This window comes from Cicer arietinum, chromosome 4 (assembly GCF_000331145.2).
Source record: "Cicer arietinum cultivar CDC Frontier isolate Library 1 chromosome 4, Cicar.CDCFrontier_v2.0, whole genome shotgun sequence".
NCBI lineage: Eukaryota > Viridiplantae > Streptophyta > Magnoliopsida > Fabales > Fabaceae > Cicer > Cicer arietinum.
Genome location: NC_021163.2, coordinates 19330395 through 19345359, shown reverse-complemented (window position 1 = coordinate 19345359; position 14965 = coordinate 19330395). Strand labels below are relative to the sequence as shown.

Genomic DNA, 14965 nt, shown 5'->3' with positions numbered 1-14965 from the left:
AATAAATCTAAAGACTTAGATTCTCTAACTACATATTTATGTGAACTCTTTGTTATTTTAGCTTGACTATAAAAATCACATTTTTCAAAATCATTTAACAATAACTTTAGAATTAAAACTAAGTTACTTAATTTTGAAATCAAATGTGTTCACATCATATAGTATGGCATGTCAAGATTAAAATCACACAACATGTAAGCATAAACAGACATTTTTTTGATTTCAACATTCAAACAAAAGAGACATATTAAATTTCAATATTTAATTTAAATATGCCATGAATGACGTACCTTAGTAGCTTATCTCATGAATTATCTTCTGAATTTTACGGGAGTGTGCCTCCACCTCCACGAATCTGTCAACCTCCATGTGCCTCCACGGATCTGTCAGCCTCCATGTATCTGTCATCGGACATCTGATACTCTTTGATACTCTAGGTAGCAGTCACAACTTACTTAGAGTATCTCAAACATATCTCGCATTATTGTTGGAACTGTAATAGTTATATAGATCATCAGCAAGTCGATTAAGAATATAATTCTTATTATTATTATCCCATGAGTTAATTCTCCAACTGTTTTATCCTTTTCTATTTGCTTCAAACTGAAACAGTTTATCGAAATGAAAGGCAACATAACCAAATCCAGTAATCTCTTCGGTTGACATGGCAGAACGAAACGTCTTAAAATTGTTGGATTTTGAGTTTCAAAAACTATTTAAAAATCACAATTTATGTCACCGAGAGTATTATTGGGTTGAGTCACGGACTAGGTCGCTCTCTTTAAGACGTTTCGAGACACTGCCCAAAATTGTGCAAGGCAGACTATCAACCACGAAGTCTCCAGGATAAAACAGCTCAGATACTCTGTATCGGAGTTCTACTGCAATGTAGAAAACCGTTCTAGAACTACACCCTCAATATGGCAGTTTAAGCCACTCTCAATATAACAATTAAAGTCACTCTCAATATGGTATTATGACCATTCATAACTACGACATAATAACCGCTCAAAAAGACAAAAACGAATGGACTACGGCATAATAACCGCTCTAAAAACAAAAGGACTACGACTTAACAACGCTCAAAAAACCGAAAGAACTACGGCATAACAACCGCTCTAAAACCGAAAGGACTACGGCATAATAACCGCTCTAAAACCGAAAGGACTGCGGCATAATAACCGCTCTAAAACCGAAGGGACTGCGGCATAGTAACCGCTCAAAAAAAAAACCGAAGGGACTGCGGCATAATAACCGCTCAAAAAAAACCGAAGGGACTGCAGCATAATAAACGCTCAAAAAAACCGAAGGGACTGCGGCATAATAACCACTCAAAAAAAAAAACCGAAGGGACTGTGGCATAATAACCGCTCTAAAAAAACCGAAGGGGCTACGACATAATAACCACTCTAAAACCGAAGGGACAGAAAGAAAGGGGAGAAGTGGCTCGAAAATTAGGCGAGCAGAGTATAAGAGGGAGAAAAGAGAAAGTTGGGATAAGCATCCAACTTTGGTGTCTTTTTCACAATAGCTTGAAACTCATTATATAGTGATGGAAGCAAAGTCACATATGTTTTCTAAACAATGTGAGACTTTAGTATGTATAGAATTGAAACTACACAAAATATGGTAGTTTTTCAAAGTGGGATTTCAAAAAATATTCTTACCAATGTGGGACTTGAATTTTAAAAAACAAGTTTCTTTCTACTTAAATTTACAAAAAATATTTTTTTTCCAACGTGGGACTTCAACACATTTTTAAATTCACACTATAACATACTTATGTTCCAACATTTTTATATTCCAATCTAACCTAAAAATATTGACGAGATGCTACGGATATTATACTTCAACCATTTAGCTTAACAAAGTTTAGAACAAATGTGAGAGTCACACAAGAAAAAAAAAAATCTTTATAACATGTATATATAACACTATGTATATTAATTGGTTTCTTAAAATCAAGCAAATAAGTTGTTGAATATTTTGTAACTTTTTTATTTATTAATAGTCAAACATCCCATTTCATGATACAATCACTTTTCATTGTTATCATTTATAACTCAATTAAGATTCAAATTTTACTCTATAAATTCCCATTCTTTTCCCTATATTTCTTAACTACTTTACTTTCTCTAAATTTGTAAGTTTTTATTTTATTAACAGTCAATACCTTGTTGAAGATTGGGGCAAAGTTTAAAAAGCCATGAATAAAAAAAGAAGTAGAAAAAGTCGATGCCATTCTATAATCTATTTTATAATATGATATCTCTTCCAAAATCCATACATCTATACAAAACATTCACGACTCATCCAATAAATTCATCTATAGTTAAAAAGACAAACTCCAAATTTTCCTATACCTAAATCTTTATAACAACGTCACTTATAAATTATCATCTTTGATATCTCTTCCAAAATCTATACATCTTTACAAAATATTCATGACTCATCCAATTAGAAAATAATAACATATAAAAATTATCAAGTATGGATGAATTCAAAATGTGATTTGAGAATAATTCAAGTAATATTAACAGTAGACGAAACAATTAAAAAATAGGCTAAATTACATCTGTGGTCCCTTAACTTAATTTCAAGTAAAGTTTTAATCCTTAATCTTTTTTTTTTTCCGACTTGGTCCTTTATTTTAATTTTAAGTGACAATTTGATATTTTATATTTTAAAATTTCAATAATGTTATCATTTTTTATACAAAAATTTTTAAAAAAATTCAATCAAAACTCATAAAATTAATTATATTCTTCAATATAATACAAATTTCATCAAATTCGTAACGCAAATCTTCAAATAAACTCATATTTTCATATTTTATTTGATATTGTTAGGAATAAATGACTAAATCGAGAAAAAAAGAAGATAAAAGACTGAAATGTTATCTGAAATTAAGTTAAGGGTTTAGCCTAAAAAATAATAATTAAATTATATTAAGAATTAAAAAAGTCATTTATTTAAAAGTAATTATCTTTTTACAAACCAATCACGCATTATATGACACATCATGTAGTGAAATGATTAACTAACCGTGGAGAAGGTGGCAACAACACATTTGCAGATTTAAAGATTCTCTTAACAATTAATTATTAGCTTAGTTTGAGTTTTAAGTTCAGTTTACATTTGCAGCTCCTAAAGACGAACTTTAAAGATTTCTTCCCACATTTCAGTTTATATTATTTCAGCAAATTTTATAATTTATCTATGTCTATCTATATAATGTCAACAAATATTTTTGGTATGGCTTTTTAATTTCGAAAATACCCCTTAATAATAACCACATATTATTTATAAAAATCACATTTTAAATTTTAAACTCTTAATTATATTTGTACCTAGTCAAAGTTAGTTAGTTAGGCTATTAATCGTTTTCTAATTATTCTCTTAGGAAGTTAAGTTTGATAGCTCCTATGTAAATTAGAAAATCTCTATTGTAAATATCAATTAATTCTTTCATATCAATAACAATTAATATGAGGTATATTCAGCATATTCTCTTTCCAATTATCACATGATAACATAAACAACCATAATTATCTAACTACACTACATGTTTTTCCTATTTTAACGCTTGATATTTTGTTTTGATATTATCTAATTTTATATTATTATTTGAATAAAAAGAATTAAAGATAACAGACTCGCACTTAGAATGATATATATACTATACGGAAAGGAGGAGATGCTATTATTATATATTATCTCTTTGTAGATATTTATAAATGATACAAAAATGGGCACATAAGGAATTTATTTACATCTATTTTTGCTAATCATTAAAATTTTCAAGCTCCTAACTAAGAATTTGAAGGAACTAAGAGCACTAATAACTAGTCGTGAATCTAGAATAAGTCTTATGAGGGTAATAAATATATATATAAAAAATTTAAATTGATATATTAAACTTATTTGATTAGCACAAAAACTCACAATAACTTTTATTCAATATATACAATATAATAAAGTAGACATGTTACTTTGGCAAGATTGATACGTGTCAGTTAAATAGAGTGTTAGACAAATATATCTCGTGCATTGCAGGGAAATAACTCGCGATCTTGATAAATAAATTGTTATATTAATTTATATATATCAATTCTCATAAATTTTATTGACATTGACATTAAATATATAAGTTTACTTAAAAATAAACAATTTACAAAAATAAAATAAAAAATCGAATCGTAAACTAAATTAAAAAATCATTTTTTACATTGTCAATGCCACTGATCAAAAGCATGACTATGATGCCTTAATTTTTTAATTCTCCAAATAATCTTTTTTCTTTCCAAAAAACTTATTATAAAACAATACTTTTAATTTTAAACAAATAAAAATAACGATTGTTGAAAAATTAAATAATTAGATTAGATGAAATAATAATTTTTAAAATAATATACATAGACATATATAAATTAAGTAAATTAAGTAAATTAGTAAATGTAAAGATGAGTAAATAACTGAATAATTAATTTTTATTTTTATTATTGAACATAGTATGTTACTTATATGAAATACATGACATTTAAGAATTCATTTGTTGTATTGGTAAAATATCTTTCATTCTTGTACTACTCGTAATATAATACTAAAGAAAAATAATCTTTCTATTACAAAAAAAAATTACAATACACATAATAAAAATTATGATTATCTTTTATGTTTGAATTTGCATGTTAGTCTTCATAAATCTTTCATGAATCCTTTAAATTTATTTGAATTTGCATGATATTTAATAATAAATTTAGAAGATAAAATGTATAGTATATTAGTAAAATTAAAATGTAACCATTTAAAAGAAAGTAGTGTTTGAAAAATTATTACATTTTTAAAGAAGTATCACGCCATCAAATTGTGATATGGATTTGCTAAAGTAGTGTTTAACGGTAGATTCAACATAACTTTGTGTCAGCATTATTTATTTATTAGAAAACTTATAATCATAATTATTAGAATTGACAACAACTATAGCAGCAGAGAAGTTATAATTTGAGTTAGTAGGACAAATCTTATAGGATAGAGATATAGATATGTATGCAATTATTTAGACAAAATTTATTGAATGAGTGTTCGATTGTTCCATATGCTCAAGAGTTAGACGCAACACCAACTTAACAAAACACAACTCCACTCCTCACGAATTTTATTAACAAAAACCATAGTTGCACATTTCTAACAATCAAATTCCATAACTCACAATCAAATTACATAACTCATTTTTTTGGAGAAATTGAAACAGAAAATCTAGTTTTTGTTTGTTCAGGAGAAATATAAACACAAATATGAATAACAATCACGAATAAAAAAGGGATTGTGTATACATATAATATTAACGATATTTATAAATAATACATCGAACTGTCGTGTAATTGATTATCTTCGTATTTTTTAATTGGCTACTACATTCTCAACGACTCAAATCGTGATGGAAGAGAAGTTTTATTTTTTTCTTAAAAAAACAAAAATTGCACGATGTGGTTATTTTTATTAACCATTACTTTCAAAAAATTGTCTCAATGTAATTGATTGTATTTTACTTTTAATTCATTCTTATTATTTTTTAATTAGCCACTAAATTCTCAACGAAAACATCATATCAAATCGTGATGTAATGGGAGTTTTATTTATTCTTTAAAAAAAATATTTGTCTAACACTTTATTTAACTGACACGTGTCAAACTTGTCAAAGTATTATGTTTATTTTATTATATTGTATAGATTTTTTAATTAAATTAATTTGAAACGGTGGTTGCATTCATTCTTCTTGTTTTTTAATTAGCCACTACATTCTCAACGTACACGTCAAACCATGACGTATTGAAAGTTTTATTTTTTCCTTTTAAATAAATATAATGAGGTGGTTATTCTATGAACCATTACTAAAAAAACCGTCGGAGTATAATTGATTGTATTTTATTTTTAATTCATTATTCTTATTTTTTTAATTGGTCACTAAATTCTCAACGAACTCCATCATGTCAACTCGTGATGTAATGAAAGTTTTATTTTTTTCTTTAAAAAAATTCTGCAAGTGGTTAAAAAAAATTCTACAAGTGGTTATTTTTTCTTTATTATATTGTATAGATAACCACCTTGTACATTTTTTTTAAAGAAAAAAAATAAAACTTTTATTACATCACGATTTGCTCCGTTGAGAATTGAGTGGCCAATTAAAAAAAGAAAAATGAATTAAAAATAAAATACAATTAATTACACCATTGACAGTTTTTTGAAAGTAAACATTAATTTAACAACCGCTTCAAATTAATTTTAGCAACCGCTTCAAATTAGTTTAATTAAAAAATTTATTTTATCTTACGAATTCGCCTTCAGACTTTTCTTCTTAGGCATTAACTGTCTCTCCTCGATAATCTCATATTTTCTGCGCCTCCTTTATTTTATCTGATCTGAATGTTAAACATAAATTGTATGCGTGTATTGATAGATGACAAGGTTTAATTATTTCTTTTATAAATTCAAAGTTTTAAATTATACACAAACTTATTTTTTATGTTATAAATTTAACAAATTTGTGTTTTATATTTGTAGGGTGATAAAATTCAAGCAACAGTGCGAAAAACTCTTATTTATCGAGTTGAGACAAATATTCGTGAGCGAGCTGTGTACAACTTTCGTTCTCTTGGTGTTGCGTCTAACTCTGAGCAAATAGAACAACCGAACACCAATTCAAATTGAATTTGCAAAATGGTAGAATGGTCCGAGAATTAGAAATCAGTTTTGTCACAGCCTCTCCGTATTCATTCATTTCATTCCCAAAAATTTGAAATGTTGACATGAATTACTTGATTGGTAAATTTATTTCAATTTGTCATTGTTATTTTATTTTAGTTATTCACATTTTAATCATTATTTTTTTAAATAGATGTCATGGGAGTTTTAGTTGGAGTGGGACAAGACCGAGTTTATGTAATGGAACAAGATTGCTCATAAATGTACAAATATTATTGGAGCAATTGTGATCACGGGAAAAAACATCGGTGATAAGATTTATATACCAAGGATGAATTTGGTTCCATCTGATCCAGGTTTCCCATTTAAATTTATAGAAGACAATTTTCATTGTCAGCGTGTTTTGCAATGACCATAAATAAGAGTTAAGGTCAATCTATTTCTCAAGTTTGTATTTAAAGCGACCTGTTAAGGCACAAAAAATATTGTGTACAAAGAAATTTTTAATAATTTCTAAACATGTAGACACGTTCTTTTTACGGTTAGATTTGTCTATTGTAAGTTTTTTTTTTTTGTGTGTATGAAATTGTATTGATGATAAAGACAATTTCATACACACCCAAAAAAAACAACTTACAATAAATAAATCTAACCATAAAAAGAACGTCGTCTACATGTTTTAGAAATCATTAAAAATTTCTTTATACACAATATTTTGTGTCGGCACATGATTTTCCTTCTTCATCTAAAATAACAATTTTCAATCATTATCTGGACTTTACTCGTGAAATAGCCACATAAAACTGATCATGAATAAATACAAGTCGCTTTAAATATAAACCAACTTGAGAAAGGGATTGACCTTGACTCTTATTTATGGTCATTGCAAAACACAATGACAATGGAAATTGTCTTATCTACAATTTAAATGGGAAAGCTGGATCAAATGTAACCAAATTTATTCTTGGTATATAAATCTTATCTATTTTTTCCCGTGATCACAATTGGTCCAATAATATTTGTACATTTATGAGCAATCTTGTTCCATTACATAAATTCAGTCTTGTCTCACTCCAACTAAAACTCTCATGACATCTATTTAAAAAAAATAATGATTAAAATGTGAATAACTAAAATAAAATAACAATGACAAATTGAAATAAATTTATCAATCAAGTAATTCATGTTAATATTTAGAATTTCTGGGAATGAAATGAACGGAGAGGCTTGATCAAACTAATTTCTAATTCTCGGATCATTGTACTATTTTGTAAATTCAATTTGAATTGATGTCCGGTTGTTCTATATGCTCAAGAGTTAGACACAACACAAGAGAACAAAAGTTATACACAACTCTTTCACGAATATTAGTCTCAACTCGAGAAATAAGAGTTTTTCGCATTGTTGCTTGAATTTTATCACAAAAATATGAAACACAACTTTGTTAAATTAATAACATAACAACTAAGTTAAATAAGTTTGTGTATAATTTAAACCTTTGAATTTATAAAAGAAAGAATTAAACTTTGTCATCCATCAATACCCGCCTAAAATTTATGTTTAACATTCAGGTCAGAAATAATAAGGGAGGCGTATAAAATGTGAGATTATTAAGGAGACACAATTAATGTCGAATTAAGAAGAAAAGTGTAAAGGCGAATTCGTAAAATAAAATAAATTTTTTAATTAAATTAATTTGAAGCGGTTGCTAAAATTAATGAAGCAGTTGCTAAATTAGTGTATACTTTCAAAAAAAACTGTTAAGTCGTGATGTAATTAATTGTATTTTATTTTTAATTCATTTTTCTTTTTTTAATTGGCCACCTAATTCTCAATGGACCAAATCATGATTTAATAGAAATTTTATTTTCTTAAAAAAAGAAGGTGACTATTTCTATTAATAGAAACTTTATATTTCTCTATCACTCTATTTAAGTGACACGTGTCAAAGTTGTCAAAGTACCATATTTATTTATTATATTGTATAGATTCCAAAAATTGATTATTTAAGAACTAATTTGGAGAGAAGGTTTATGATACAATTGTAATTTAAATACTATAAAAATATACCGTTACTAATAATAATTTTAATTTTAATTTATTTATTTTTAGTTTTTTTAAAAGTAAATCAGATATCAAATTGAAAAAGATAAGTTCTTAGAACAAAAAGTAACAATACCATGATACACGTGAATAATACAATTTTTTTTTAGTAAAAAAACAATACAACTTTCTTAAAAAAATTCAGAAATAATACAATTTAGATTAGGCATAATGACTGAACGGGCAAATCTATTTTCACATAATTATATTTTTACTATTTTGCAATTGAGAAATGATTTTCCAATATCAAAATTTGATGTAAATTACAGTGTCTTTTGGTTTTATGGATATTTTGAAATTATATGTCACTTTGGAAATAGAAAAAAAATTGTTTTAAAGTATACGTGATTTTACAATATCAATAAAATATTAATATTTATCTTTCTATCATACTTTTTATTAATTATTTCTCTCTTCTTTTAATTCAATTAATTTCTTTTTCGTATATCATTAATAAAGAATAATTTTATAAAATAATTCATAATATCTCATCCTCATAAAATTAATTATATTTTTTAAATTGTGTGAAATAGACAAAATAACATATAATTTGAGATATTTTGGACAAAAAGACTAAAAAGTAAGATATCTAAAAATATATATATAGCATCAAATATTCAAATAATATAATTCATTCTTTTTAGTGAGCGATGGAAATACACAATTAAGTAGCACCAATAATTTAGATTGTATTAGAGGTGTATTTGTGTCGAACACCTACACGATAATTGATATATTCAATTATATTTAATTATTTTTATTTTTATAAATTATTATTGATTTCTACTAATTAATTAATATTGTGTTTGGTGTTGATGTCCATGTACTTAATAATACACTACATATAATTACCCATAAAAACAGATATTTCCAAATACAGGACAATTCCTTGTGCCAAAGAAAAAGTCATATATAAGCTTTTTCAAGAGACATTGCATCTGTACAAAAGTATATGTTCATTTTTAATCAGATCATAAACTGGACATAACAAGGTAGGATGATGATAATGACAATTATCTAAACTTTGATTGGCTATAGCTAATAATTGCTTAATTTAAATCTACAAATATAAATTGTTGTTATGTTTGCATGATGATGATCAACCTAGTGATTTGCAGAACCACCACCCTTGATTGAAAGAAGAGAGCCCCAAAGAGAGCTATTATTATTATTATTATCAATAAGTTTGTGATTTAGAAACACAACAATCACTGTTATGTCATCATGAAAGTGTCTCCTTGTCCCTTGTTCAATCTTTTGTAAGTCTGCTAGTCTCATCTCTCTTTTCTTAGCTGCTTCTCTTAGTGCTGCTTTCACAAGTCTTCTTGCAATTCCCTGTTACATCAAAATGTTTATTTAGGTTAAACATCTTAATTAAGCGTTTATAATATAAGCCATTATCAAAAATTAAGTTAAACTGTTTTCACATTAGTAGTTTTCATAAGCTATCATGAAGAACTTATGAAAATAAGTCGAAAGCAGCTTATGGATGTGTCTGTAAACTGTACTCATAAATTCTGTCAAACACTCTTACAAGTGCTTATGCTAATCTATAAGTATACTACTAGTTAGTTAGAATGCAGTTGGATAAACCTGCATTCATGTGAATTAATCTGTGAGATTAAGATCAAACAACTTGTATTTTGACTTTTCAAAATAAATCTAAAACACTTGGACTATCTGATCAAGATTTGACGATGGTCTAGATTTGCAACCGAGTGAACACATGAATGCAAAACAATCTATTTTTTTCGAAAATTAAGAGAACAATAATCTTGAATGGACAAAATATATGGAATGAAATCTTACATTTGGTGGATTATTGCTCACTATGCTAACAGCCTCTTGGTTGCTAAGATGCTCCCATAATCCATCAGAAGCAAATATGAGAAAATGGTCATCAGTATGTAGTTTGTGTGATGAAACAGATGGCTCACAACTAAGAATTGGTTTGAAGAATGTTTCAGGTAGTCTGAACTTTGATGCTAGAGGCTCCCTATTGAATTCTGCTTTCTTCAGATATGCATCACCGATCGATCGCGAAACCTGCGAAAGAAACCAAGTTTGTTAAACAGGCTTTTGATTACCTACATTCAATATAACTTTCTAGGATCAAACAGTTGAATGTGTTTGTTCTTGCTTATGGCCTTGTCTAGCATAAGCAATAATTCTTGTAGTCTTCACAAATAATATAAAACAAGTTGTTTCCTTTGAAGTGAATATAAGACTAATCTTTGCTCTAGTGCTTAGGTTGCTGATTATAACTGTTCAACTCTCCACAAGTGTATTTAGCAGGAATTGAACTGTGATTCTCCCCCAAGTGCTTTTGGTTAAGGCAAAAAAAAGCATTTGAAGTTTGAACATATAGATTTGTGTTATTCAATAAAAAAAAAGCATTTTTTACCTGTATGAGGCCTTTCACACGCCAAACATTGTGTCTCATAACAACAATTTGTGAATCATAAGGGTGCTTTGATCTAAGTTCATCTCTAACTCTTTCAAGGTTAACATTATGTTCTGTAGATAATTGTATAGCTGATATTTCCCTTGTTGCCCTTTCTAGTCTTCCTAAAACCACCCTTGAGTCTCCAGAATTTGCAATATATACCATACCATTGCTAATTATCCCAACCAAACAACATGTACCTGCTGATGCAATATGTGGCTTTCTTAGCCACTGTTTCTTCACAAGAGATAGAAAACTCTCCTCTGTTGCCAAAAATGCCCTTTTGATAACATTTTCTGACAACCCTTGATGTTCAGCTGCAAGCCCTGCATCACAAAAAGAAAAGGACTAAGTAAAAAACTAAAAAATAAATTGAGTAGCTTAGTGCATGAGAGGGTCAAATATACATAGTACTTATATTTTTATTTTATTTTTCTTTATTTGGATCCGGATCTATCTTGGTACTGCACAGTGCAACAAACTGCATGACCGTTGAATTTAAATATAATGAATATTTAAATTTAGAGTCAACGTTTTTGTAGTCTGTTACACTAAGCAGAGGCTACATGATATCCATACAAACCTTTGTAGTCTCTCCCGTCAAACTTCAATCTTTAGATTAATTCAATGATTGATATTTGGCTAAAGAGACTACAAAAGATTTTTAAAAATATGCATAGACCAACATGTATGAAAAATTGAAAGAAAAAAAAACACTATTTCAAATGAATATGAATATATATCTATATGGTTAAGATAAAGATGAGAGAAGAATACTTTTGAGATTGCAGAATAGATTATCACTAACAAATTGAGAAGCCTCATCTCCACCATGACCATCATAAACACCAATAAAAGTCCCTTGAGGACCCAAATGATTAGAACTCAAAGGTCCAGAAACAAGTTCACCTCTATCTTCCAATGAACTATTAGCTTGAATCACAGCCATTGAAAATTCACCATAAATATGGTTCCCTAAATCTTTGTACCATAACAATCCATCAACTCTCCCACCACCTCCACCACTTCCACTTCCACTCCCATCTCCATCATCACCATCTACAGCTGGTTTCCAGCAAGATCTCACCATCTTTTCTCCAACCCTTTTATTATTTTTTAATTATTATTAAATCTTATCTTATGTTTCACATAAAAAAAAAAAAACCTTCCTTGATTTAATGAGTATATGATTTTCCTTCCACTATATATAGATATATAGCCTGCACAAGTAAACAATATTTGGATAAGAACAAATATTGGGATAAAAAAAACAAAAAGGGTATGGGGTGAACTAACTGAGAAATGTACCTTGGAAAAGTGAAACAAAATTATGCACTTTGTACCTTGAATTTGAGTCTAATGTGAATTTTTGGACTTCAGTGATGTGCCATATTTTAGAAACAAATTTAGCTGGAAAAGCACATAAGAATTTGCATATGGCAGAGTTGGTCTGTGATCTCTGTGACCAAAAGAAAACAATGAGATAAAAAAGAAGGATTGTTTTGTAGCTTTATGGCAGAGGATCCTTTTGAGTAATGTTAAGCTAGATCTATATGTTCAATAGAAGAAGAGAGATTTTTATTTTTAGAAAACAAAAACATATTCTGACATTGTTTCTCTTCTTGTTTTTTATTTTTATTTTTATTTTTATGTGTCCTTTGTAATTAATGAGTTTAGTTTTGTGAGGTACCAAGTTGGAGTGTGTTTCTAATAATAGTGTTTGATTTCATGGTTGAGGTTTTGTGTAACATCACCTTTTTTAAGCAATAATCTTGAGTTTTTAGGCAACTTTGGTTTTGATGTTATGTGAGGAGTGTTAAAAAGTAAGGAGGTTTCCGCGTGGATTGTTATGACTCACACACACTTTCTACATAATAAACATACTATGATTGAAGACTAACTAACCACTTGTCAGGGGATACACAAGAGAGGAGGATCTAAATTCAGTCAAAACAATTAATCCTTAATTAAATGATTAATCATAGTAGATAACTCTATTACTATTATCCTCTCTTAAACCTTAAACTTCAAGCCGACTGCTATTTATAATAATTCTGATATTTTTTTTAATATGTTTTAAATAGTTGTTTTTCTTTTTTCTGAAAAAAAGGAATTAAGGTGAGAAGATGGTGTCTGGTTTAAAGTAATAAAAACTTTAGAGTTTATTAGATATTTACAAATGATTTTATATTTGTCTTCTTCCAATGACAGCGGCGAGAATCAAACCTGCAACTTGTTGAATTCAATATCTGTCTTTTTACTATTAGAATAAATCATTTGAGTTTTAAATAGTTGATTTTTAAATAATATTCTCTCTTAAATGAAATATAAATAAAATGAATCTATATTTTATTAAATATTAACTATTTCTCTTTTATTTAATGATAATATCTCTAAAATACCCTTCATTTAAGTTAATTTTTTATTTATTTATAATGATTCAATTAATTAATCAAAGAGGATAATTTAAACAATAAACTTGATTATTTTATATTGAGATTGCATAGATTAAATGTGGTCAAATAATTTTCTTATTATGAATAATTTGGTCTTTTTTCCTTATAATTCATTTCAAATGGAGTATTAATGTTAACCTTTATTACTTCCTGTATATTTTGTATCACAATGACTTTGTCAGAATTACGGCGAACCGCTGTGATTTTAAAAAGTTACAAGTTGTAGTGTGTGTTTGGTTATACAATGATGAAAATTCATTTTGATTAAATTAATTTTAGTTAAAAATGAGTTGAATGTAAAGTGATATTTATATTTGAATATATTTACATAAAAGTGAGTTGAACAATAAATTTTAGTTTATGAATCATGTTTGAACTCAAAAGCTACAAATTCCAACTTCAAGTCAATTCTAGACACATAATCAATTCAACTCGGAAACATCCAAACATATTAAAATTAATTATACGCGCCCGAAATTGATCTTGGCTCATCTAAAAGTGAAACCAAAATTGTAAAATTATGATGGTTGACCATCATTCTTGTATATCCAATGTGATACCTAACATGCATTATCATGTTTAGATACACATTTAGATAAGCTTAGAATGAGCTACAAAATATTTTTTTTGTGACGCAGAGTAATTTCTTGCGTCAACTTCAATAGTCGTTTAGTGATGTCAACTTCAATAGTCGTTTAGTGATTGACTAATTTGAGAAATAAATACACACTTATATATTTTACGTTATGCAATAACTTTTTATTTTGACTTCAACCGACCACAATAAATAAAAGAGACACTTATATATGTTACGTGCAATGTATAGTAATTTCTTATGGCAAGATCAATGGTTCTTTGGTGGCTTTTGATAGTGAAACAAAAGAAACACTTACCTATTTTGGTACAAAATAATTTCGTGTGTCAACTTCAATAGTCGTTTAGTGACTTTTTGATAGAGAAACAAAATGCACATATATTTTGTACAAAGAAGTGATTTTGTGTGCCAATTTAAATTGTTGTATAGAGTCTATCTAACATAGAAACAAATAATACACATATTTTGTACAACTAAGTAATTTTATGTCTCACATCTAGGGATGAGAATAGGTTAGGTCGTCCGTTAGGGGCCTATGGCCTAGCCTACTTATGGTTTGGTCTGGCCTGACCTATTTAATAAAAAGGATAGACTCATACTATTTTTAAAGTCTATTTATTTAAGCTTAATTGCAGTTTTGGTCCCCCTATTTTAGCTGAA

General features: G+C 27.8%; 1 protein-coding gene across 2 annotated transcripts; it reads right to left on the bottom strand.

Annotated features, from left to right (window-relative positions):
• Positions 1 to 9697: 9697 nt before the first annotated feature.
• LOC101510261 (probable protein phosphatase 2C 38) lies at positions 9698 to 13078 on the bottom strand. 2 transcript variants are annotated; one of them, XM_004497385.4, is made up of 5 exons: positions 12563 to 13078; positions 12032 to 12474; positions 11213 to 11580; positions 10618 to 10854; positions 9698 to 10143 (listed from the first exon to the last, which is right to left on the bottom strand). In XM_004497385.4, exons 2-5 carry the CDS (start codon positions 12342 to 12344, stop codon positions 9913 to 9915), a joined length of 1149 nt encoding a protein of 382 aa, XP_004497442.1. In that variant the 5' UTR covers positions 12345 to 12474; positions 12563 to 13078; the 3' UTR covers positions 9698 to 9912. The 2 variants fall into 2 exon arrangements, with proteins under 2 accessions (XP_004497442.1, XP_004497441.1); XM_004497384.4 differs by having other exon boundaries at positions 12598 to 13078.
• Between the last annotated feature and the right edge of the window lie 1887 nt (positions 13079 to 14965).

What these genes read in the sequence shown, in the direction of transcription:
- LOC101510261 (XM_004497385.4), bottom strand. Translation starts at nt 12,344, where the DNA reads ATGGTGAGATCTTGCTGGAAACCAGCTGTAGATGGTGATGATGGAGAT. An exon ending in TCTATTCTGCAATCTCAAAA is followed by an intron (nt 11,581 to 12,031) that starts GTATTCTTCTCT and finishes TTTGTGATGCAG; the next exon opens with GGCTTGCAGCTGAACATCAA. An exon ending in TGAGCAATAATCCACCAAAT is followed by an intron (nt 10,144 to 10,617) that starts GTAAGATTTCAT and finishes TTGATGTAACAG; the next exon opens with GGAATTGCAAGAAGACTTGT.